The sequence below is a fragment of the Euprymna scolopes genome, chromosome 7 (assembly GCF_053919585.1).
Source record: "Euprymna scolopes isolate OS-2025 chromosome 7, ASM5391958v1, whole genome shotgun sequence".
Classification (NCBI taxonomy): Eukaryota; Metazoa; Mollusca; class Cephalopoda; order Sepiida; family Sepiolidae; genus Euprymna; species Euprymna scolopes.
Window position 1 is genome coordinate 84318854 of NC_136488.1, and position 27488 is coordinate 84346341.

The following is a 27488-nucleotide window of genomic DNA, read 5'->3' on the forward strand; positions in this document are numbered from 1 at the left end:
ATAAGGATTATGATAGCTGTTCAGTGCATATTTACCTATAAGTATGACCAACCACTTATAATTCAGTAACTGTAATTTAAAAAAAAATAACAATTATAATAAACAGAACGACTCATTGAAATCTATCTATATTCTTTTTTCATTTTAATATACTTTCATAGAAATGCTTCTGTTATGTAAAAAAAAACTATTTTCTTTATGCCACAAGTGTCACGCTCATACATGAATTCCATAGCTAATATAACGTACTGACCCAACGGGTTACGGGTGGTCTAGTATATTATATATATAATATATATATATAATATATATATATTATATATATATATTATATATATATAATATATATATATTATATATATATATTATATATATATAATATATATATATAATATATATATAATATATATATATTATATATATATAATATATATATATTATATATATATATTATATATATATAATATATATATATAATATATATATATAATATATATATATAATATATTATATATATAATATATATATATTATATATATATATAATATATATATATTATATATATAATATATATATATTATATATATATATTATATATTTATAATATATATATATATTATATATATAATATATATATATATTATATATATAATATATATATATTATATATATATATATAATATATATATATTATATATATAATATATATATTATATATATATATATAATATATATATATTATATATATAATATATATATTATATATATATAATATATATATAATATATATTATATATATAATATATATTATATATATAATATATATTATATATATATATATTATATATATAATATATATTATATATATAATATATATTATATATATAATATATATTATATATATAATATATATTATATATATATATTATATATATAATATATATTATATATATAATATATATTATATATATAATATATATTATATATATTATATATATATATATATTATATATATAATATATATTATATATATATTATATATATAATATATATATATTATTTAAGCGCAGATAGAGAGTGGAGAAAATCATATATAGTGGTTGTAGCTAGTCAAGTGTTTTTGTGAAAGTTTGGCAAGGGGGGATCATAGATTGAAGTTCAGTCAAGCACTTGCCATGAAAATACCGACGTCTCTTCTGTGAGAAAAGTTTGCAGAGAAGAGAAAAGGGCATCACATACTAGGATTTGAACTCTGTCAAGGCAGGGTAGGATGTACCGAACAGCCCCTGTCCAGATGTGGCAAAACTACTCCATTTTAGGGCGCACTTGGCTCTTACGCATCGGCAGTGAAATACTTACTGAGCGGTAGGGTAATCCAACCATTTTACTAGCAATTATGGCAACAGATTTGATGTATGCGTTCCATTTCCGATCAGAAGTAAAGGCCAGTCCCAGAAGCTTGTTAAGGTATAGTGCTTCTCCAAAATGAGATCCATTCATTTCAATTGGGACGTAGTGGGGATCGAAGCGATTTTGACGAAAACTTGATTTTCGATGCATTAACATTAACCAACCACTTTTTTTTCCAGATTGCACCACGTTCTCAAGATAAAGAGTGAGGAAATCAGGAAAGTTTTTTTTGTCATTGCTTGCATTTGAAGTGTCGCCACAGATTGTTGTGTCGTCTGAATAAATGTCTAAAAATGACTTAAGAATGTGATTCGGGATATCATTGATGAAGACCAGGAACAGGGTTGGGCCCAGGATAGAACCTTGAAGGACGCTAGCGTTAATACAATGAGTTTCTGGTTTCTGCCTATCAACGACTACTCTTATAAGCCTATCAGAGAGAAAGGATTTTATAACTGAGAGAACATTCCCAGCTATTCAGTAGCTGGCGATCTTATGAAGTAGATCTTTATACCGCACTCTATCAAAAGCCTTGGATATGTCAAGAGCTATTGCTCTAGATTCACTAATCCTGTGTGACCTAACAGTTAGTACACCAGCTATAGATCTCGCAGAACAGAAATAATACTGGATGTCACCGAGCAGGTTTTTTTTTGTTGAGCTGGTAAACCACTTCTGTTTATCACAGTTTCTAGCAACTTATTCATGACGCACAAGAGACTGATTGGTATGTACTGAGAAGGAGATGAATTTTTAAATATTGGGGAGACTGATGAAGTTTTCCAAGGTGTTAGGAAGCATTTCTCTTTAAGGTAACGTTTAAACAGCTTTGTAATTATTGGAGCTAGTTCCGGTTGAAGCTTTTTGAGCACTCCGACTGGAATGCCGTTGATGCCAGTTGCTTTACTAGAATCAAGGTTTTTGATAAGCTTGGCAACATCACGTACAGAAATTTGTATGTCGCTTAGTGTGTTTTCAGTTACAAGAGGGAATACGGGAGATAGGCGGCCCTGATCGCAAGGGTAGAATTAGCTGCAAAGTTCTTGGCAAAGAGTTTTGTTTTATCAGATGCTGACGAGATTACCTCAAGTTTATTGATGATGGTAGGGTTAGAGGACACACTTCTGTTCAGAACTCTGTTTTTATATGCACCAAAACTGGTTGGAGCCAAGCCACGGTTCATCTACTTTAAACTTGACGGATAGAGCATACGAATCTCTTGCATTCTTTATTAATCTTTTACAATAGTTGCTGACAGTCCTAAAGATGGCTTTAGTATTAAAACATCTATTACACTGGAAGCAATGGAAATAATGATTTCTGTGCGCAATGGCAGCGACACATTCTAAGATGAACCACGGCTAACTGTCGGTCTTTTGCAGGATTTTTGGAGGGCATTAAGCGACGGACAATTAACCATTGAGTTAGGTTTGATACTATAGAGAACATATTGTTTTTGAACATGGAGTGCAGAGATACATCTAATATGAATGTTCGGAAGTCATCCCAGTCAACCGTAGAGTATCGATACAGAGTACGATGGAGAGGTACAGCTAAGGACTTACTACATTTTGTTTTTATCTTAGCTGAGACAATTGAGTGATCAAAGGATCCTAATGGAGACAGAACGGATGATGAGCACATTTCAGAGAAAGTTGTAAAAAGAAAAAAAAGGTCAAGGAGACTTGCATATTCTCTGTCGGAGTTGGACATACGAGTGGGTTCGTGAACAATTCGCGTCAGATCATAGGCAGTCGACAAAAATATATATAGTAGTTAAGGTACACAGAAGCTTCCGCGTTTCATCCTCATGCGAACTCTTCAGACTAATGCACGAAATTAAGCACTGTTGAAGTAAATACCGAAAATCGATACGTAAAATATCTCATAAAATTTTATGTTGGTGCAAGAAATAATATTAATGACGATAATAATAATATATATAGATATATATTTAAAGAAAGGGAGTTACCGACGTATGTTTTAAGCTTATTGTTTAATATTTTAGTACTTTTCATTCTTTATATGATTATTACACGTGTTTCGAGTTTGTCTTTCGTCAGATATTGTTTTAGTTTTGAAAAATCTTATAATTTTCAAAAGGGCTGTGGAAAATTGTTTCTTCACATCTGTAAACATACGTTTTTTCTCTCGTCAGAACCACACTACTCTATACTTATATATATATATATATATATATATATATATTAGCAGAATTACCTGTCGTTGACTGGGTTCAAAAACAGCCTACAGAAAATGGACTGTGATTGATGAAAGTATGATAGGTAATGAAAAGGAGGGGGATTGTAAAGAGATACTCAAAATTTTTACCATAAGCAAAATATAATGAAAGTAAAGATAATTTTCGCGGAAATATATATTTTTTTATATCAACTTTGTTTCCATTCGTAGCCAAGAGTGACCAACAAAATGATGTTTCCTTACAAAAAGAAAATGTTATATATATAATAATATAAATATACAAGAAATAAATGTTACCATAGTCAATAAAAGTTACTTTTATGGTAGAAAAGTTCTTTGGTTTGTATTTTTAAGTAGTTTGTAAAAAATGTTTTTTTTTTTAATTCACGAACCGGTTTTAAAAAATCAAAATGGCAGCGACTTTAAAATGGAGAGCCTCGTTTTCAATTTGAAGGAAGGGCACCTGAGCATTCTGTGTTAACAATTTAAGAGAGTTCCGTCAACGTAAGGAATATTTATAATTATATTTTAATGTTTTCCGTTATTTTGTGCTTGAGGAATATTCAATTATGACATGTGTATTTTATATAAAAATTCATTTAAGCAGTTATCGCCTCAAATTTCGCTTCAATTTCGGTTCACTGAAATTATTTCAAGTAAAGAGCATTAAAAACTATTTCAAAACAAAAATAAACATGAACTGAACTTTTATTGACTATGGTAACATTTATTTCTTGATATATTTATTTTTCGGGTAGTCGTTTGTTGGCTTTTCTGCTAAACACTCTTACTAAATAATATCGACGAAATGTCGAAAAACAAAGAAACAAAAACAGGTTTGAAAAATAATGAAGCTTTACTTACTTTAGTAAAATAATCCAAAGCAGCAAAATGGAATATTAAAAAGTAAACACATAATTACTTTAATTTTTTAAAGCAAAGAATCGATATAAATATGAATAAGAAGAAAATGGTGCCCTTTTCAAGCAGAACAGCTTCGTTTCAGTTTTACAGTATTGAACGGTATAGTATTGCGCCGTCGGATTCAGGGTTTTACTATTGTAATGTAAAGAACACGCAGAAAGGATTTTAACCAACTGAATTCCTTCTAGTACACTGACAAAAAAAGCTTAAACAGATATATAAATAAATAAAAATAAAAAGGTTACGTAAATGTTTTTAAAAAGACACGTAATCACGCGAGCAGGATTTTTTCCTTCTTTTGACACGATAGCGAATAACGTTCGTATTTTTTATTATTTATCTATTTTCGAAAGAGTATCACGTGCAAGTGGAGAAGGAAAAAACAGAGTAATGCAAAATTTGTGTCGAGAATTGTCTAAAGTTCCGACTTTTTTTGGCTTTCACTTTAATAAGAACGTGAATTTATGAGGTGAATTTATTCGACACAATATGATTCAACTCAAAAAAATAAATAAAAGCTAACGTGAATTAAGATGTTATTGTGGACCCTTGCCCCTTTTAAAAAACCTTGTTAAATTTTGTGACATATTTACATTCTATGGGGGTCAGGCGCGAAGGAACACCCAATAATTTTATTATATCATATTTCTTCAAACTGAAACATAATTATCAAAGTATACTTACGCAAATAGATCTGAAAAGGCTTTGTTAAAGTTTTGCCATATTTCCATGGAGTACAGGCGCGAACGCAGACCCCACACTTTTATTATACCATCCCTATTTAAGTTGAAACATACATATAAAAGTATTCTTATGTACATCTATATCAAAAACCCTCGTAAACGTATTTTTTTTTCATTTCTTATTTCCATACTTTGGAGGCCAGGCGCGAATTTTTAAGAACCACCGTTCTGCCAAATCAAACATACCCATTCCTGATCCTCGATACATCTATCATTATATGCAATCAGGTTTTTAAAATAGTCAACCATATAGGAGCCTATTCGTGACCACACACACAGAGACGTTCAGCTTTATATATATATATATATATATATTAGACGAGGTATGTGGGTAAAAATGGATAGCTGTGTACTTACATAGAATAGGGAAAAGAATACGTTGCATTGTTCCCTGAAAGTAAAAAAAAGAAAGAAAAAATATATTAAAACTAGATAAACCTGGTAAGTACAATATACCACACACACACACACACACACACACACACACACACACACACACACACACACACACACACACACACACACTTCAATAACAAGCAATGGAACAACTACATTTAAGCCAAAGCAAACTTCTCATGACGGAGGTAATCGCAAGAAATTAATCACGGTAAGACTAAATGTTATATGACGTTTTGAGATATTGATCTCGTTTTCAGTGGCTATAAGCATGATATAATCATTAACATAACTCCTTGAACCAGATCGTGATCTGGGTCGCCACTAAAGTTTAATCTAAACAGATCCAGGTGTTATTTTTACCGAATACAGCGGGGAAGGGCGAATGAATGCAACTATCTCCCGATCGTTACCATTTCTTCATCCTTTTTTTCTGTGTATTTATAACTCTTAGGTGTAGCCAAGAAAGCACAATTTAAATACGGCAGCGACAGTGATTGAGAAAGGTGTCCGTTACGTGCGTCACCATAAAAAATGCATATGCAATATTCACATTTTATAGAGACACTGGCGGGGGGGGGCACCTGGCGTTGCCCGGGTGTTTCGAGGTGTGTGCTCTTAAATCATAAAGAAACACGGGTGGGGGTGGGGTAAAAAAGGTTTGGTAAGTTGGTAGGATTGAACCCGAAGCCCTTAGGCGAAGTTGAAAAATAAATAGTGAAAAAAACATGACACGTTAACCGCTCGGCCAGCCAGAATGAGTTACTGAAAGACGTTTGAATTTATTTAAGTAAGAAGAGAATTGACAGATGCCCGCACTTAATGACGTCAACAAGATTTATAGAGTTAACGACGTAAGCAATAGCTATTCAGCAGTTAACATTTTCTGCGGGACAGTTTTTAATGATATCAATAACCCGGTTTGTTTGTTTGTTTTTACACCAGCTCCCCGTTTATTAGGGGGAGTGTCTCGTCTCGAAATGAAAGCAACCGTTTGATATGACGATGATAAGCCGACATTGACCAAACGTTACATCGCTTTCTGGAGACCACTCGCCGTGGGCTGGTGATTCGAATCGAGTTTCGATTTTTTTTTCATACCGAAAAAAGAAAGCAACACGCGCCGATCCGAAAATGTCGAATATTTAACGTTTCAAAGTCGAGCAAATTAAATAGAGAGGCGACCTCCGTTGTTAAGTCGTAGATATTATCATTTAGACGTGATATAAAAAGTTTTAAAAATGAGTGACGGCCTCGAGAATCCGCCGGAAGAAAGCCTTTTGCAGACATACAAAAAGCGAACATACATACATGCATACATACATACACACATTTTCGCTTTTATATATATAGATGTTGACTAGATTGCCGACCTCCCTTTTTTAATAATATCAAACATGTAAATCTACGGCGATCATCATTAAAAACGGGGAAAAAATCCTTTTTTTTATTACGCCAAAATATTAACAAAGTTTAGCAATGTCAATAAGCCTATGCATGTTAAAACGAAACATATACAATACATCCGATAATAAAGTAATGGCTTCGACAATACATTTCTATTACTATGGTATATCAATTTGTCTTCCAGATTAATCTATGATTAAACCTCCAACCCCCAGTGTCACTAAAATTTTTTTTTTCAATTTTAATTTACGTTACACATCGGGTTCTATTGGGCTGATGGGGCGAAAGTCTTCTGTCCTCATAGATTAAATAAAAGCTCCCGTTCAAAATTCTGTGCAGACTGAGTTAGATAGATTTCCGCGTTCGATGAGATACACCTGAAGAAGGCCAGAGGTTACAACGATCGAAATTTTGTAGGAGTAATACTCAAGATAAGAACAGTAATCTGAATATTATTTTATTATTGGAATCCTTTGAGATGAGTTAATTATTTATTCATTTATTTATTTGCGGACTATTATCCTCATCTTTATAGTTGTTTCACGACGTTTCGGCCAACTATTCTTCTGTTAATCGCGACAGGATAGGGTGCAGAATCTTTTAACTGTATCTTCAATAATTACTGCCTCCCATGGTTGTTGCCGTCTCACCACGTTTTGGTCAACTAATCCCCTGGCCGGCTTTTGGGTAGAATTGAAACCGCTATCTTCAGACAATGCTCACTTGGAACTGTAGATACAAAACGCCTGTATCAACGGCGTCACATTACTTTCCGGTAAGATTTTACTTAGAATCAGTCATTAAATATTTTAATATAATTATTGAAAAAAAAATGAACACTATAAAATTGCTTCGTTTTAACATGCATAGGCTTATTGACATTGCTAAACGTAGCTTTGTGAATATTTTGGCGTAATAATAAAAAAAAGGAATTTATTCCCAGTTTTTAATGATGATCTTCGTAGACTGACATGTTTGATATATTCGAGTCTCTTATATCTGGGTTACACTGTATTATTAAAAAAAGGGGATCGACAATCTAGTCAACATGTCTATATAAAACGTGAATATTGCATATCCATTTTTTTTATGGTAACGCATTTTTTATGGTAACAGACACCTTTCTCAATCACTGTCGCCGCCATATTGAAATTGTGCTTTCTTGGCTACACTTGAGAGTTGTAAATATACAGAAAAAAAAGAAGAAATAGTAACGACAAGAAGGTAGCTACACTCATTCGCTCTTCCTCACTGTACTTGATAACATCAGAAATATAGCAGGGTAAAAATGGCACGAGTGAATAAATAGGTAAAAATGGCACTTTTACAACGGAAAATTAGGATCATTCGAGAAATGTAGGCTAAGCTCCTATCCCCCTAGTTTAAAATAAAGTCAACCGCTCCTCACCAAAAAATTAAATACTTTTAATTAGGTCCTCTTTTAAACAACCAACGTAAATAGTCAGTTATTTTGGCTAAGTTCCGATTTTCCACTCTAATTTCCAGTAGTTTTTTAAAAATTATTTTAATTTGATCAAAGGTATTTTGGACTCATACTACACGTGTCCATTAACTGTTTAAAATTATTATTTTATCAATTCAACATGTTTTGTTATGTAAAATTTAGCAAAATAATAGACAAAAAAAGAAGCTTATCTTAAACTTGGAAAAAGTCGGTTTAGCTAGGTTAAAATTTTGTAGAAGCGCCGAAAAAAATAATTATAACGTTTTATTCAATAACTAGCGGGGCCAGTAGAAAGCATAGAACGAAAAGGAACGTTAAAATTCCATTCCAGTTTTTTAAGCAACTACAAAACGAAGTAAAGCGAAAAAAATGGCATATATAACCCTTCGATTCAGTTAAGTTGATGGAGTGTTTCACCCAGTAGAAAGCATAAAACGGAAAGGCACGGTAAAATTCCACTCAATTTTTTTAAAGCAACTACGAAGTAAATAAACCGGTATTCCGTCGTAATTGTCCCGTGTGAACGATCCGGAAACGGTGTAAGTGGTGGCGGGGAAGGAGGAATTAATTGGGAGAAAATATTTTACTACTTCCATTGATTTTAACAGATTGTGGCAGTTAGCTCTCAACAGAAAAAATATAGGAATCTACGATTATCGAGGAAGTGGAGAGGTAATATGCCTATAACACACCTAAGATAACCCATCTCAGATATTGTGCTGCAGTTTGTGCATATTACATTCGCATTAAATTTTAATTTTTAATCCTCATAGGGGAAAATAAGTTCATTATATATATATATATATATATATATATATAGGGATCATCTTCTATAATATGAATCTCATCTGTCTGTTTAAAGATATGTATGTATGCTTGTATGTATGTATGTTTGCCTAAAACTTTCGACAAAGAAGACGGATTTTCCAGAGATCAGTATCGTTTTTAAGCTCGACTCTTCGGACGACAAATGCCGAAAAATTGATAAAAAGATTAATTCCTTCACCCTCAACTGGGCATTTTTCTATAAGGAGGGGGTCGCTTTTTTCGCCGATATTTTTGAAAGTCATCCCCTTTTTTCGATTGACTACTCTTAATTTAAACCTTCGCCACTTCCGGTTTGGTGATGGACGCAATGGCAAAGACGCCAGTTTTTTTCCACATTCTTTTCCTCCTTCGCGGTACGGGTTCGAGCCTGCCTGCCTGCCTACTACTAATTTTTTTTTTTTGCTCAACACACCTCCAAACACCCAGACAACGCCGAGCACCCAGGCTAGTCTATAATATAAATATCACCTGTCTGTTTAAATGCATGTATGTATGTACGTATGCCTGCCTAAAACTTTCGATAGAGGCAACGGATTTTCACGAAATTGGTATCATTTTAAAGTTTGACGTCTCGAACGACAAATATCGAAAAATTGGTTAAAAACATTAATTCCTTCACCATCAAATAGGCATTTTTCTACAAGGAGAGGGTCGATTTTTTGCAAACCATTTTTGCAAGTCATGTATCCGTTGGATAGACTTTACCTAATTTTAACGCTCTGAACTTCCGGTCTCGTCATGGAGTAGGGGTAAGACGTCATATTTTCTTTCACTTTCTTTTTCGCCTTCGCGTCACGGGTTCGAGCTTGCCTGACTACTACCACTTTTGTTTTTGCTCAAAACACACCTCGAAATACCCGGGCAAAGCCGGGGATCCAGGCTAGTTTTATAATAAATACTAGCAGTTCAGCCCGGCTTTGCTCGGGCCCTATGTACTGTTCTTAACTTTATGTGCATATGTATATATATATTAAAATGTTTGACTCATGTCTATGTAACCTACATCTAAAATGTCAAGTTTTAAGACCGAAAATTGGCGGAGGAGTTTGGTAGAGTCTGCAAAAGTAAACTCTTACAACTTTGACCTCTTGGCAGCCAAATTTTCACACAAAAACTGATTAAAAAGCCCTATGTCTGAATACACTTTATGTAAAATTTCAAATGTTTAGACCAAAAATTGGTTGAGTAATTTTGGTAGAAACCGCAGAGGTCATTTTTTAAAACTTTGACCCCAATTTCGACCTCTAAACATTTATTGTTTTAGACTCAAATCAAATTAAAAAGTTTGATCCATGTCCACGTAACCTACATCTAAAATTTCAAGTGTTTAGACCCAAAATTGGCGGAGGAGTTTGGTAGAGTTTTCAAAGGTAAAATCGTTGAACTTTGACCCCTTGAAAGCCAAATTTCTGGTCGAAAACCGATTAAAAGATTTTCCCAAATCTCAATACCCCTTATGTCAAAAACCGATTAAAAAGCTTGCCTGAATACACTTTATGTAAAATTTCAAATGTTTAGATCCAAAATTGGCCGAGTAATTTGGTAGAGACCGCAGGGAGCAATTAAAAAAAACAAACTTTGACCCCAATTTTGAACCCTTAACATTTATTGTATTGGACTAAAATCAAATTAAAAAGTTTTATCCAAGAAACCTACATCTGAAATTTCAAATGTTTAGACCCAAAATTTGAGGAGGATTTTTGTAGAGTTTTCAAAGATCAAATCGTTGAACTTTGATCTCTTGATAATCAATTTCTGGCAGAAAACCGATTAAAAAGATTTAAAAAAAACTCAATACCCCTGATGTCAAATCTCGAGTCTGTAGACTGAAAATTGACAGAGTAGTTTGGTAGGAAATGTACACACACAGACAATTTCATTTTTATAGATCGATAATCACTTAAAAATAAAACATACTGGTAGAAATCCACCTAATAAATGTTACGGTACATTTATTGAGTAAGCTTCTACCAGTATTTTGTTCTATTTTTGATTAATTAACTATTATCGAGACCATTTTATCGTGAACAATTTTTCTTGTTCTCAAGTAACCCTAGTCATTACTCCTTTTTTTGAACCGAATAAGCGTTTTAAAATTAATTCAAATACAAAAAGCTTATCAATCCGGGTAGAGAGTAACTTATCTTACCTTTGATAACATTTATTTGTTATATATATGTTTTTAAGCTTTTTTTTCGTCTGGCTGTCTACGGTAAAATAAACCCGGAATATTTTATTTGAAAATATGCTTTAAATAATTTATTTATTATTTTCATAATTGGAAAGTATTTTGTTTTTGTAAAAGTATTTTTAAATACTTTTTTTTTTTTTAAATAGAAATGTAACAAAATTTAAATATAATCATATTAATAATATATTCAACATATATTTTTTTATTCGGCTGATTCTCGCGGGTCAATAAACAAGTAAAATAAAATAAACCCGAATTGTAAGTGTACAAAGATTACGAGGAACTGTTTCTGATAAACACCGCTTAATATAGATTTTTAATTTCAATACCGGAAGTCGTCATTAAATGGATTCTTACTCGTTAATCTATGATTGTTTTCTTTCTCCCAAGATTTTCAGTGTGTTCAGATATAATCGCCTAAAATGTAAAATCTCACGGGAGGAGAAGCTTTAGCTGAATATTCATTTAAATGTGATAAACTTCTCATGTTTTCCCATTATGTATTGTATCAAGGATTTTAATAAATTTATTGTGAGATATTCATCTATATTGTTTTCGCAATTTTTTCTAATTTATCCATTTTGTCATTATACCTAAACTCCTATATATATTTATATATTTGTCTTTACATAAGCAGTAGTTGGTTGCTACACAGCCATAAGAATGTTTCGGTATACTAGTATTTACTAGCTAGAGACCTCATCAGGCAACAACCCTTATCGAAAACTAAATTCTAAATGAAGAGCGAAAATTTATCTTCGGCAAAAGAAGGCTTTTTATCATGAGTATAAAAAACAGGGTTGAATTGGGTGCGAATTTATTAGTTTATTCATTCTCGTATCTGTTTATTTACTTATTTATCGGTGACTTTATTCATTTTCGTGTTGGTGTTAGGAGTTAGAGTTTGTAGTTTGAGGGGATTTGGTTCTAAAACTAGGGCAATACAGGTGTTATATTTAACAAGCGAGAGGCTGCTCGTTTGTCCATGTCTGAGACCTTCAAGGGTCAATGTGTCATAAAATTCTCTTTTTTTAAAAAGTTCATTTCAATTTAATATGCTTATATCCGAGAAGAGGTTAGGAATTTACCCGGGTCTGTTGAATGTTTCCTGGGTTTCCAGTGAACGGTTGAAGAGAGGGAAGGGGGGGGGGCTAGAGGCGTAAAAAAGAGAAAGGAAGGAAGGTGGTAGGGGGAGATGGAATGAGGAAGACTAAGAGAAGTAGAAGAAAAGGTGGCATTATTTAATAGCTCTGCTTTATCTTACTTAAACAAATCGGTTATTTTTGCCCCCCCCCCCAATATTAATTTCTCTTTCGTCTGTTCTTTTAATGTTGATTCATTAATTTGTGTATTAGTAAATTTATTAAAGACTTTTTTTAATGATGGTCATTGCAAAATTCAGGATATCTGTCATTTATAAACTCATGATGGTTAAATTAAGCGTTTTCTTTTTAAATTTTTAAAAAAATTTATTTTACTTTTTATTTTTTTATGCATGGTTTTACTCAGGAAAAGTGTAGTTTTGGATTTCGTGAATGTTGGACCTGAGGGGGTTAGGATGTGTAGGTGTTCAACTGTCGGATATTGCATATGGGTCGTGTTGGAGTTGAATATATTGGGAAGCAATTCGCAAGCGAGAGAGCAGATGCGATTTGTAATGTCTGCAATTTATGGAGGTTTCTTGTTTCTTATTTAAGAGTTTATCCTTAAATTTTGTGATAAATAGTTTTTCATTTAAGCAAAGAAGGTAAGGTGAATTTAGTGACTGGCAAGTTTTTGCTTTTTTTAGGATGTGCCAGTCAACAATAGGTGTCAAATTTTTACTCGTTAGATCATTGTAGCTAATGATGTCTTATCTTTGTAATTTGGGTTTAGAAAAGAGCTTTTGTGGCCTGTGTATCTCTGTTTAAAGGTATTACTAGTTTGGCCGATGTAGGATTTGTAAGTGTTGGGGTCTTCCTTGGCCGTAATATTTGCTTGATAGATTACAAAGGTTGTGAGACATTTTCCCTTAAGGGAGCATTTGGATTTATTAATACAGTTGCACATTTTTGTTACCCTGTTCCCTAAATTGTGTACTGTAAAGTCACCGATAAATAAGTAAACAGATACGAGAATGAATAAACTAATAAATTCGCACCCAGTTAAAACCTGTTCTTCACACTCATGATAAAAAAGTCTTCTTTTGCCGAGGATAAATTTTCGCTCTTCATTTACAATTCCGTTTTCGATAATAAGGGTTGTTGCCTGATGAGGTCTCTAGTTAGTAAATACTAGTACACCGAAACATGCTCATGACTGTGTAGCAACAAACTACTGCTTATGTAAAGACAAATGTAACCTGCTCTACTTCTGTATTGAGCACTCTGTATGAACCTCATTATATTTCACTGGTTACCTTACCTTTGGAAAATAGCAACCTCAAATTTTATATATATATATATATATATATATATATATATATATATATATATGAGTTTAGGTGTGTGTGTATATATATATATATATATATATATATATATATATATATATATATATGAGTTTAGGTGTGTATATATATATATAGGGGAACAATAGAAATGGGAAATGAATTCACAAAACTATATATTGGTGGATATAGATTGGTTCATTTATTCAATAAGGGAATACAAACCATTAGTTGGGGGATAGAAGGGACTCTTTATGCCAAGGCATTTCGAAGCCGAATGCTTCTCATCAAAAGAGTAGAGAAGATGTTAGGTAACATAGTGGGGATGAGGCGTCTAGCGTGAGATTTATTAGGAACGAAATAGATAAAATAAAATTATAGATAATGTTGGGGGAGTTTATCGAATTCTAAATAAAAGAGGAGCGTATTATATATAGTGTAATGTAGAAAGGTGTATAAGGTCGTTACCATAGTCTTAAATGTATGTAGTATATGTTTTAGGGTTAAAGTGGGGTATAGCGTGGATGGGTGGCAATTCAATTTTAACGGTGTGTAAGCTGTCTATTATCTATGGAAGGGCATTTTTTGACAGATGCCACCGAGACAACAACAACACTATGAAGCAGTGTATAATTTTGGGAGGAGTATTATGGTGATGATTTAAGGCGAAAGGGGTGGGTCTGGGTGAGTAGTTGTAAGGCTATAATACTGATGGAGGTTATATATTATTTTTGGAGGGTACACGACTTTGTTATAGCTATGAAAAAGTGAAGACTGAGTGTTTTATCTATGGTAAAAAGAAGGACGGATGGAAAATATTTAATGAAAAAAAAATTAATAATGGGATAGAGTCGGCCGACCAAGTTTCGCCATCTCTTTACGAAGGCCAAATCAAGTTTTTTTTTTATTACTACAGGGAAACGAATTTAAAAGTGGGGTGCGACTAAAATAAAATCAAATTATCGGGGGTGGGGGGGAGAGAAAAAATGAGAGGAACGACTAAAATAAATCTATCTTTATGATATTGGGAGAAAACGCCTTAGAGACAAATCACGTCCAAACCTAAAAGACAATCCTTCTGCTTACAGAGCGAAGGCCACCTTAACCGGACGTGAATAGTCTCCAAGACCTAATGAAATAACGAGTGAGCGTGACTCAGAATAGAAAATGAGTCACTGCTGAAATTCATTGCACATCGCGGGTTTTTAAGCAAATGGTCCGTTATAGCGGAACCATTGGTATTGCTCAAAATGTCCGGATTATACTAGGTACATGTTGGACGCGACCATCTAACCTGAGGGGGTTTCTGTCTACGTAGTGGGCACTGTAACTACATTTAAATTGATAAATAACATTATTCATATGATAGGAGGAGTGGAAAGAACATCCTTTCGAGAGGATGGCAATAATGGTTTTGTCGCAAACACCACACGTACATTGGAGGCAAACTAGCAATGTTCTACAGCTGAGCTAATCTGTTTGGCGAATTTTTCACTCAACCAAGGTAAACGAATCTAAATTGGACATTTAGCCGCCATCTTAGATTTTATTTGGGAAAAATGATTTATTTTCCTTTCTATGACGGAGTTAATCACATCAAGAGGGTACCCATTATTGGACAAAGTATTGATAATCATTTTTAGTTTTTCATCCAATTTAGATTGTGAACAAATCATGGAGGCACGATGTGTTAAGGTCCAAATCAAATTGTATTTTCGTTTATTAAGGCAAAATGAATCCCACCTTGTATACAAACCAGTAAACGTTGGTTTCCGGTAAATTGATATCAAATAATTTAATGGAGTTTTCGTTATCAATACGCCAAGGAAGGCTAAATTAGAATTGCTTTCACCCTCATAAGTATACCTTAATACGGGATGCATTTTGTTGAGTAATGTGAAGAAATTTTTTGCCTCTGATTATTAAATAGGCAAAATGTATCATCTACATATCGAAAGTAGACTAGCGGTTTTATGAGCCCAGATAACAATTGTTTTTCATAAAAACCCACAAATATATTCGCCATTATTGGTCCAAGGACCGAGCCCATTACCACGCCATCTATTTGCTGATACATTATATTGTTGAAACTGAATTCAACCGATGTTGTGGCAAATTTCATTAATTCAATAAATATATTTTCAGGAATGGAAAGAGGTGATATCTGACTACGATATAAAAAAATCAGTACAAATATCTATTGTCTCCAAAAAAGGGACACAAGTGAATAAGTTGCTAATATCGTAAGAGCACATGAATTTATTAGCAACTTTATAATTTTGCATAAAATGAGCAAACTCAAATGAATCTTAAGCAGTAGTTACTATAATAATTCACTACTGGCTGTAAAATGTTGAAGATACATTTTGCAACCTTGTGTTGTACAGACCCTACCATAGAAAGAATAGGCCTTAAAGGAATATCCGTTTTATGGGTTTTAGGTAAGCCATACTGTAGAAAATGTGTAAGGAAAGTCCTATAAAATTACTGTCCCTTCTGTAGATGTATAAGGAAAATCCTTTAAAAGTACTGCGCCCTCTGTAGATGTATAATCTTGCAGCAACGTAAAGCAATTCAATAACCAGTAAACACCGGTTCTGCACGGAATCCAACTAGCAAGGTACCTAGACGGACACGAACGGTTACTCAGAACGAACCCAACAATCGGTTACTCAGAACGGTCCCAACAACGGTAAGATATGCTCACACCCACACGGCATGAGAAGCAACATCAACACGATTCCCGACCAAGTCAATCATCGCTCCCCCAACGTCTTTCAATCACCCGCTTTTATGGCCGTTGCAGGCCGACTAAATTTGCATATTGCGAGAATTCATGTGGCTTTGCGAGATATCATCCTTTACAAAAGACGGCGGCCGCCATCTTGATCTTTCTTTCTCTATTTTCGGTCGGCGACGCCGAGCCGGCCCCGAGGTAAGTCTTTCCTTTTCGTCCGTCTCTCTTACGCACCCACACAACACACAAACACGCGGGCGCTTGTCTCCTGGATGCACATTACACATACAGCCGGTGGCGGATAGAGCCTGAGGGTCTGATCTCATTAGCTATATCAGAACGAAGTACACCACTTTTCACCCAATTTACTAATTTCTTCTGAAATTTAGATTCTAAGGAAGCAGTGGAATCATGAGGGCCTAACTTTATAAATTTTTCGGTGTTATCAAGAATCACCGACATTTTATTAACATAATCATGATTATTTAGTACCACCAATCCCGTGCCATTATCCGGTCTAGTTATAACTAAAGATTTATTATTTCGCAGAGTTTTAATGACAGTAAAGTGTTCTTTACGCCATTTAAACTCTGAATGGGATACTGGTGTACTCGCGTAGCTATGAGCCAGGCCATTTAATCTTGCTTTTAGGTCTCTTGCCTTGGCTTCAGAGACAGGTGTAAACCTCACTGCCTGAGTATTAAGTATTTCGAATTGCGAAAATATTTTCGAATTCTGAAAATTTTTATTTAAGAAGCTCAATGTAATTACAGAGCAATATAATGAATGAATGACAAACGTCTATATTCCAAAGTTCATGATGTTGACCATCTTACAATTTAATTCTTTTAATTTAGTTCACATTTACAATTCTTGACAGTATCTGTTTCGTTGCACAAAATCAATATTATATCAATCAGTGAATTTATTTTCCCCTTAACTCATCAGAAGAAATAGCAACAATCAATTCACTAACAGGAGATAAAGTGCATTTTGACATGATTAAAACTCCGAAAATGGGAAGAGAAGCTGTAAATACCTTATAATATGTTTACATTGATCCATTTTGAATGTAGAAATTAAGTCACTAAAGCCTATCTATTCGTACTAAGACATTCTATTAATTTAGGTATATACTACATTGACTATATATTAAACCATCTAATCTCAATTTAAAAAGCAATTATACTCAGCATATCGAAAAGAATTTGCAGATTATCCCATAACGAAGATATATTTAATAACAAGAAAGAATATTATAATGAAGCATTAGCTAGATCAGGATATAAAGGCGAAATAAAATATATTAAAAATACAATAATTAAAATATTAACGAAAAAAATGTATCGAAACCGAAACCATCACATATCATTTCATATAATATGGTAATGAAAAATTCAATTGTAAAAATAATATAAAAATATAATTAGAAAGAAAAATTTTGTAGATAATATCAGAGCGTCCCCAAATAATAGCGGTAATAGTAATAAAAAAAATAGACGTAAAAATTGCACTTTCAAATTATTGATAAAAACTTTCCTAATGGAACTAATCTAAGTAAAATTATAAACTGCAATAATGTTAAATTATCTTTTTCGACTACGATATACTTAGTGAAGACTATAAGTTCTAACTGTGCAAAAATAGACAAAGAGACGAATGAAGGAGATTTATTAAATAATCAAAACATTGAAGGAGCTTCACTTTGCAACTGAAGGAATATAGATGAATGTCCGTTAGAAGGTAAATGTCTTATTTCCAATATAGTATATAAATGTGAAGTAATAGATTATAATAGAACCAGAACATATATTGGGGCCACATATTGTAGGTTTAAAGATAGATTTAATAATCATACAGCGTCCTTTAAAATACCACATGTTAACAATAAGGAGAAAACATCATTAGCAAAGTGGATTAGGAAATTAAAAAAATAAAATTGAATACAAATTGAAATGGTCGATATTAGGAAGTGCTAGTAAATACTCACCAAACAAGTCTGGCTAATGTAACCTTTGCAATCTTGAATCGTATCATATAATAATATCTAAAGTGAAGCTTCTTAACATACACCAGGAGGTAATTCAAAACTGTTTACATAAATCTCAGTATATATTGTCTCGACTAAAACAAGATTAGAAGCATACATAAATTTAAATTAAATTAACATACAAAGCATGAAAATTTAATTTTGATTTATAGAGATTAATATATAAATAAATAAAAAATGAAAATAAAAATGTTAAAAATAAAGTAATAATAATTTTTAGGTAAATAAATAAATCTAAATTAAATATAATAACAATTTTAATAAATTAAATCTTAAATAAATGGATAAGGTAAGAATTTTTGATGTTGTATTGGCAAATTTCAAACTATCATGATAATATATAGTAAAAGTAGTATTAAATTCTATAACATTAATTCATAACTAGTTTAATTAATTGAAATAAGTAAGCAGTATATGATAAACTTAGATTTAAAAACATCCTGGCTTAAATATAAAAGGTTTTGAAAAATAGTTTAGAAGAAAATATATTAAACTATCATAAAATGATAATTTAAATATTTTCTTTATAGAGATAAGCATTTTATATAAAATATAAATATAATAAAGATAAATAGAAAAAATCGTGAAACTTCATATACTAATTAAAAAAACCAAATGTATTTAGATAATAGCAATTATGATAACAAACTATAATTAGATTTATATTTTAAATGAACTATGAAAGTAAGTATGATAATATATCTCGCATAATGTAGTATTTAATTGAAAAGTGATAAATAAGAGCATATAATTATATTCAATAATTCTATAATTAGACGTGGATGAAAAATTAAATTAGAATAGTATATAGTAGTTAATTGAACTATTATAATTTCTAGATTGATCCCAATATTTGGACATGCTAAACATTAGTTTACTAAGAATATTAGCTTATGGATGGGAATGTTAAATTTGTAATAATCATGATAAAACAAAAGTATTTATAGAATTAAAGCCCCAAATATGGACAAAAAAACAATGTATATGTTGAAACAAGTGATTGTTATAAGATTGATGTGTTGACTCAAAAATATAAGCCAACTTGTTAAAATGTGTGGAAAAACAATAGTTATAATTAGGTATATATGTATATATGGAATAAAATGAACATTAATTGTAGTCACCAGTTTAATTTTTTTAACATTATATATATATACATTAACTAAACGTCTATAATTTTATTTCGGAACTTATAGGTTAAATCTTTAAAAAAGGAATGTAAAGGGTAGGAGGGGGTAAGTAAAGCTAAATAGGAGGTAAGCGTAATATATAATATTATGTCTCAACAATATTAATAATTCTTAAATAATGAAAATCAAAATAAGAATTAGACTTCATTTACACATTCATTTAACTAAGTAAAAGAACTATTATGTGATTAGGATACTTTTTAATCTAATTATAAGAGAATTAGGATCTATTCTGCACACATGATACATTACCTGAAAATACTTCATTCAAACGTCTCGGCTTAACATTCGGGACATAAGTTGAAACAGATACATTGAGAGCATTACCAAGGCTAGTGTAAAGAAAGTGGACTCTCCACCGTGCTAGAAAGTTGCTTACGTCTGCGAGTATCCTGTACCTCTACAAGGCCACCATTTGCCCATATATAGAGTATTGTTGCCACATTTGGGCTGGCGCATTTGATACTAATTATCTAGGATTCGACCTTTGTCCCATCGACGAAATGTTGCATTCCTCTGCCTGTTTTACAAGTATTTCAATGGTAGGTGCTTCGATGACCTACAAGCCCTTGAACCCCCAACAAACCTGAGAATCAGCAAAATCCCACTTATACACAGAAATTACCAGATGCCAGAAAACCTTCTCATCTAATAGTTTCTTCCCTAGGACTGCTAGACTTTGGAATTCCCTTCCGGGTTCCTACTTCCCTGACTGTACTGACATGCAGAAGTTCAAGTGTAATGTAAACAGTGATTTTGTTGCTCAACTCTCTAAAACTATCTCTGCAAATGGTATCCCAGATAGTAGTGACATTGCGCCTTGTTTGTGGTGAAAATACAAAAAACAACAACGACAAAAAACCCAGAAAAAAAAAACAATCAAACAAAAAACAAAGCAAAAACAAACAAAAAACAAAACGAAAGCAAACAAAAAACAAAAACAAACCAAACATAAAACAAAACCCAAACCAAACAAAAACAAAGAAAAAAAAAACAAAAACAAACTTACTCTGCATATTATTTGAATAAATTAATATTAGAATGAGTAGACTAACGCATGGTTACATTTTATAATAAAACTTTTGGGCCAATCTGTATAACTTTTGTTGTTAAATCTAAACAAACTTGTCTCCCACTCCCCTAAAAAAATAAATAACCACCTATCTAAAATATTGGAACCAACAAAAAAATAAATAACCACGTACCTAAAATATTGGAACCAACAAAAAAATAAATAACCACGTACCTAAAATATTGGAACCAACAAAAAAAATAATCACGTACCTAAAATATTGGAACCAACAAAAAAATAAATAATCACGTACCTAAAATATTGGAACCAACAAAAAAATAAATAACCACGTACCTAAAATATTGGAACCAACAAAAAAATAAATAATCACGTACCTAAAATATTGGAACCAACAAAAAATAAATAATCACGTACCTAAAATATTGGAACCAACAAAAAAATAAATAATCACGTACCTAAAATATTGGAACCAACAAAAAAATAAATAATCACGTACCTAAAATATTGGAACCAACAAAAAGATAAATAATCACGTACCTAAAATATTGGAACCAACAAAAAAATAAATAATCACGTACCTAAAATATTGGAACCAACAAAAAAATAAATAATCACGTACCTAAAATATTGGAACCAACAAAAAAATAAATAATCACGTACCTAAAATATTGGAACCAACAAAAAAATAGGATGCAGATTCTTTACCAGCCTTGATAATAGTTTTCCAAATCTGAAAGTGTGATACAGAAATAATGGTTTGAATGTCTGAACTATTAATTTTTACACACATGAAAACAGTCGCAATGAATAAAATATTAAACATTTATATTGTAATAGAGGAAATAAAAAATTTAGATGTAGAAAAACAACAAAAAATAAAACACGAAAATCCATAAATAAAGTAAAGTATATAGAAATGTGTACAAATAACAATGACCAAACAGAGCTTAGCCATTTTATTTACATTAAAAAAAAATACGCTATGAAGTTACGCTAACAGTTGAACCCCTTTAAAATCATATCTTCACGGTCTTTATACCACATGACGATGGAGGGGACGGTGGTTTAATGATTAACGACACGGACAGACGACATGGGTGTCTTATGTTCAAATCCAGTTCATTCCACAAAAATAATTCTGATGAGAAAAATATCGGGGAAACCAATGCCAACAATAGAATCTTCAGACTCATACGATATGATGATGATGATGATGATGATGATGATTACATGACGATTGTGATATTCTATAAAGTTGTGCTTTCGTGATTACTACTTTTTGGTAGGAGTAAAATAAACAACAACAAAAAACAAAAACAAAACAAAAATAACAAACAAACTTTCAAACCATCCTAGTAATAGTTGTCATACACCAAGAATGGTTTATAATGAATAAAACCTTTGTATGGATGGATGAATAACGCGTACGGAAATATGTCGGCAGGTTGGTTGGTTGGTTGTTTTTGTTTTACGGCATATCAACCCTTTTCAGGTTATTTAATGCCGAATCCAAAGATTTTGAAGAAAAATGTTTTTAATAGAATATATTTGTTGTTTTCAAGTCGGTTTCTATTCAACCCATAGTTGGGACCCTAACAGGTACTACCAATCCGGGTCAGAGTGGACCTGGGAGCAATGGCAATTAAAGAGTGGCTTCACACTTCCCAAAGCCCGCAAACTGGGGCCTCACCACTGGATATAGTTTAAGGTCATGTCGTTCATTTCTATTACTTTTGCACATTCGCAAATTCATTCATAGCTTGAGGTGGTTTAATTTCAAATCTTTCTTATTTATCTGTCGATAGCTCAAACGGTAGGGAACGCGGCTGGAGCGTAAAATGTTTTGGTTTTGATTCTAGCTGATGGCACCCAAGCCATTTTCTTTTTTTTAATCTTTTAATATCAGTACTGTATATCAGGTACAATATAATATTTAATAGAAAATTAGCTCTATGATAATAAATTCGTAATCTGTATGAATTAAAATATATTTAAGCGTATTTTGCGATTTTATGACCGAGCAAGTCCCCCCCCCCCCCGTCCAGTTGGATAATAAATCTTTCGGACTATGCTGTATACTATTGGAATAAATAAATCCGAGAATAAGTGGACGAACGCATGCTTATATTAAGATAGTATATAGTAATGTATAAAAGTAAAAATATAAAAAGACCACTCCAAGTAACTAACACGTATTAATCTATTTACTATCAACATTCATCGTATGATGGGAGTTTGTCTGTAAGCAAATGGAAACATGTGGTTAGTTGACAGAAATGGAATAGGAAGAGTACATGCCAGTAAGAAATATTAGTAGATTATCTTAATGTTTTGACGATATCAATAACCGAATTCGAATCTCACGTAAGTCTAAAGAATTTTTAAAACTGGATACGTATTTTATAAATTACAAAACATTAACATAATATAATCATCTATAATATAAATCTCATCTGTCTGTTTAAATATATGTATGTCTTTCTGCCTAAAACTTTCGACAGAAACGACGGATTTTCACGAGATTGATATCGTTTTTTAGCTCGACTATTCGGGCGACAAATATGAAAAATATTGACTACAAAAATTTATTCCTTCACCCTCAACTGGACACTTTTCTACAGGGAGGGGTTGCCCTTTTCGCCGAGATTTTCGAAATTCATTTCCACTTTTCGATTGACTAGCCTTAATTTAAACATATGTCACTTCCGGCTTGGCGATGGGCGCAACAGTAAAGACGTCATGTTTTTTTCACGCCCTTTTCCTCCTTCGCGGTACGAGTTCGAGTCTGCCTGCCTGCCTACTCCAACATCTTTTTTTTGCTCAACATACACATCCAAACACCCGGGCAATGCCGGGCACTCAGGCTAGTATATATATATATATATATATATATATATATATATATATATATATATATATATAAAAATTACATATATTTTTAAAAAAACTAATTAATCATTTTTGATAGTTCGCAGAAAAATAGGTATAAATGATATTCGATATTAGTTCACAGAGAATAAGTTTTCGTATTATTTGGATTATTCGAACTATGTTCTCATATTGAGTATTATTTCACAACGTTTCAACTGATGTAATCTTTGACCTTCTTCAGATGTATATTGTCGACCTCATGAATCTTCCTATTGAACTTGTGAATCTGCACGGAATTTCGAATGAGTCATTTATTTAATCTCGTTCGCAATTGTATTCTTAGTAGCACTCGCATTGAGCAGTGAATCCTTACTCCAAAGAGAATGCCACTTACAACTGAATTTTATCAAGTATATTATTCATTACGTCGCGGATATTTGCGTGAGCCGAGTTTGACAAGGTACACCTAAAAAAAAAAAAAAAAAAAAAAAGCCGAAGGTTCCATTGTCTAAAACGTTGTGAAAAAAACATTCAAGATGAGAAAAGTAGTCCAAATAATCAATTCCTTATCTGAAAAATTCAGAAACGAATTATAATTTTAAATGTTTATTTGGCAATAAAACAATTCGTGAATACATTCATCGTAGTTACCTACTCTCTCTCTCTCCCTCTCTCATGCAAATACTAACTAACGTATTTTTTGGACGAAATTTCAAATATTTTTCTTCATACTTGCTATAAAGCTATGTAAAGATGCAATTTGACATACACATATACCGTACCAACATCGATCGAGGAGTCGCTATAAACTAATTGATATGAACTTAAAAACGGGCAAAAGTTATAGCTCGTTGACTTAAAATTAGTGCTTTATGACAAATTGATGGTTTAATATGGTTAAATTTGTGTTCATTTTTGCATTACATATTAATCGATATTAATCCCTAACTGTTCATCGAACGGATACCATAATATTTACTTTGCTGCACTTTATAACAAAGGTCCATACAACATTTCAGCGAGATCGGTCAAATAGTACTCGAGAAAAAGTGGAGTAAATTTGGTGTCGTGTTGACTAATCTGTATTAATTCCTATTAATCCATAAGTGGACATCGAGCGGATACCATGATACTTAATTCGGTGCACCTTATCACAACATAGGTCCATACAAAATTTCATCCAAATGAGCATAGTAGTTTGTGAAAAAGTGGAGCAGACAAACAGATCGATAGACAAATATATAAACTAAGAGAAATATAATGTAAATATTCTGTTCTCATCTTTTTTTTTACGGCTGGCATTGTCTGTACGCCATATTTAAGTCTGTTAGAACCTTGCATGGTTTTATTTTATTTGAAGGAACAAATTGCCGTAAAAAGAGTTGAGGAGAAAGAAAGATTCTCGAGTTCGGCAAGACGCACGCGAAGAAGGTCGGAGGCTATATCGACCAAAAAGTTGTGAGTATAACACTCAAGATGAGAAGAGTAATCTTAACAAAACAAAATATTTACATACCTAACTTTATATCAATAGTGATATGACTTAGATGTATTTTCAATCAATGAGCCACCACTTCCGGTTTGTCAGTGTTCTGACTTTGCGTAATTCTTAATAGAAAGTATTTCACTTTCATTTCTGATGGGCGAAATATTTATGTTGCTTAAAACAAATGCATTTTTAGTGTATTTTTTCTTTAATATTAATTATTGGTTTATGCCAAGCGGCTTCATTTTACTGCCATTTAAGTATCTTATTTATTTCATAAAAGAAAATATTAATAATTAATTTTAGTTTTGAGAGTATATTGTACTTGTATAAACCACTGTTTAAGACAGACTCGGGTATCTTCGTGTAATTTCCGAGAAGTTACGAACAGACAAACGTTTACCGCGCTAGTTCTAATATGGAAGTTAGTTTTTGTAGTTAGATGAACTATTCTTGTATAGTGATGTAGTAAATACCAAAAGGGTTAGGTAAAGGAAATAATCCGGTACTCACTCCACAGACAAATAGATTCACTAATCATTTATCTAGTTCCTCTTCAGAAATGAAAAACGCCTTTAATAAGTGAACGAAAGTGTTTATTTTGATAAGAATAAAACACATAATATGACGTACGTTTTACATTTTTCTAACCAGTTGTTATAATTGTAAAAGTTCACTGCGTAACGCTTACGCCATTTTAAGGTTATTTTTGTAGCTCATTTCCCGACGTCTTTCTCGTCTTATTGCTGAGTTCATTCATGGTTCTTATGCACCTATGTTATTTTGAAAGCCATTCTTAACGTGGGGAAGGGAGGGTGTTTTGTAACTATTCTATACCTCCACCTAATAATTTAATAAAAAAAAGATATCGTGAAACTTGAATTTAACTTTAAAATACATTTAAAAATAGCACGGTAACATAAGTGCATAAGCACATCGTTTATCATAACGTAAAAAAAGCACGGGAGGCAACCTCTGTTATCATTGACACGGCTTGCTAAAGATATCATTCACCCGTGACTATCTTAGAAGCAGTTTACCTGTTCAAGTTCAGGAAGTAACCTGATCCTCACTCCAGGAACAAATTGATTCGCTAGTCATCTCTCTATTTCATCCTAAGAAATAATAGATAACTATTTGTGGACCAACTTAGTTTTACACACACATTATATATATATATATATATATATATATATATATATATATATATATATATATATATATATATATATATATATATATATATATAATATGATGCATCTCATATTTTTTGGACCCAGTTATAATACTTGTACCAGTTCATTGTGTAACTCGGATGACATTTGCGATTGCTGTGTTCTCGTTAGTGAGTTCTTTTATAATAACACTAGTTTCAGTGCCCGGCGCTGCCCGGGTGTTTGTAGGTGTGCGTTGAGCAAAAAAAAAAAGAAAAAAAGAAAGACATAAATGAATAAAGAAAGAAAGTTATAGTAGGACGGCAGGCTCAAGCCTGTAACGCGAAGGCGGAAAAGAAAAAGGAAAATTGCGAGCGCAAAAAAAAGGAAAGAAAAAAAGTTGTATTAGGCAGCCTCGAACCCGTACCGCGAAGGAGAAAAAGAAAGTGAAAAAAGTGACGTGTTAGCTGTTGCGCCCATCGCCAAACCGGAAGTGACGTAACTTTAAATCAAGGCTAGACAATCGAAAAGGCGATGACTTTCGACAATATCGGCTAAAAAAGCGACCCCTCCCTGTAGAAAGGGTCCAGTTGAGGGTGAAGTATTTAAAAGTTTTTGGCAATCTTTCGATATTTGTTGTCCGAAGGGTCGAGCTTCAAAACGATAGCGATCGCGTGAAAATCTGTCGCCACCGTCGAAAGTTTTTGCGAGATATACATACATCCATACATTTGAACAGACAGGTGAGATTTATATTATAGATGAGAAAACACAAAAGGTGACTGTTACGAATGACATTTCCTGTTACAGTTTACATTACGGTTATGAACACGTTGCTCATCATTGGTTGCAAGTCATTTCATCACATAGGAGCTATTTTTATGTGAGTCATTTCATCACATAAGAGCTATTTTTATGCGAGTCATTTCATCACATAGGAGCTATTTTTATGTGAGTAAATGCAATTTTCTTA

General features: G+C 32.4%; 1 protein-coding gene across 4 annotated transcripts in view; it reads right to left on the reverse strand.

Moving 5' to 3' along the window:
• The window catches only part of LOC145279819 (uncharacterized), an 843773-nt gene that overhangs the window by 89920 nt on the left and 726365 nt on the right, over positions 1-27488 (reverse strand). For all 4 annotated transcript variants that reach the window (XM_080131190.1, XM_080131191.1, XM_080131189.1 and 1 more), the window contains exons 41-42: positions 21665-21734; positions 5637-5670 (exon numbers count right to left, since the gene is read on the reverse strand). In XM_080131190.1, coding sequence (XP_079987316.1) covers positions 5637-5670; positions 21665-21734 — 104 coding nt within the window. The remainder of the gene's footprint in view (positions 1-5636; positions 5671-21664; positions 21735-27488) is intronic.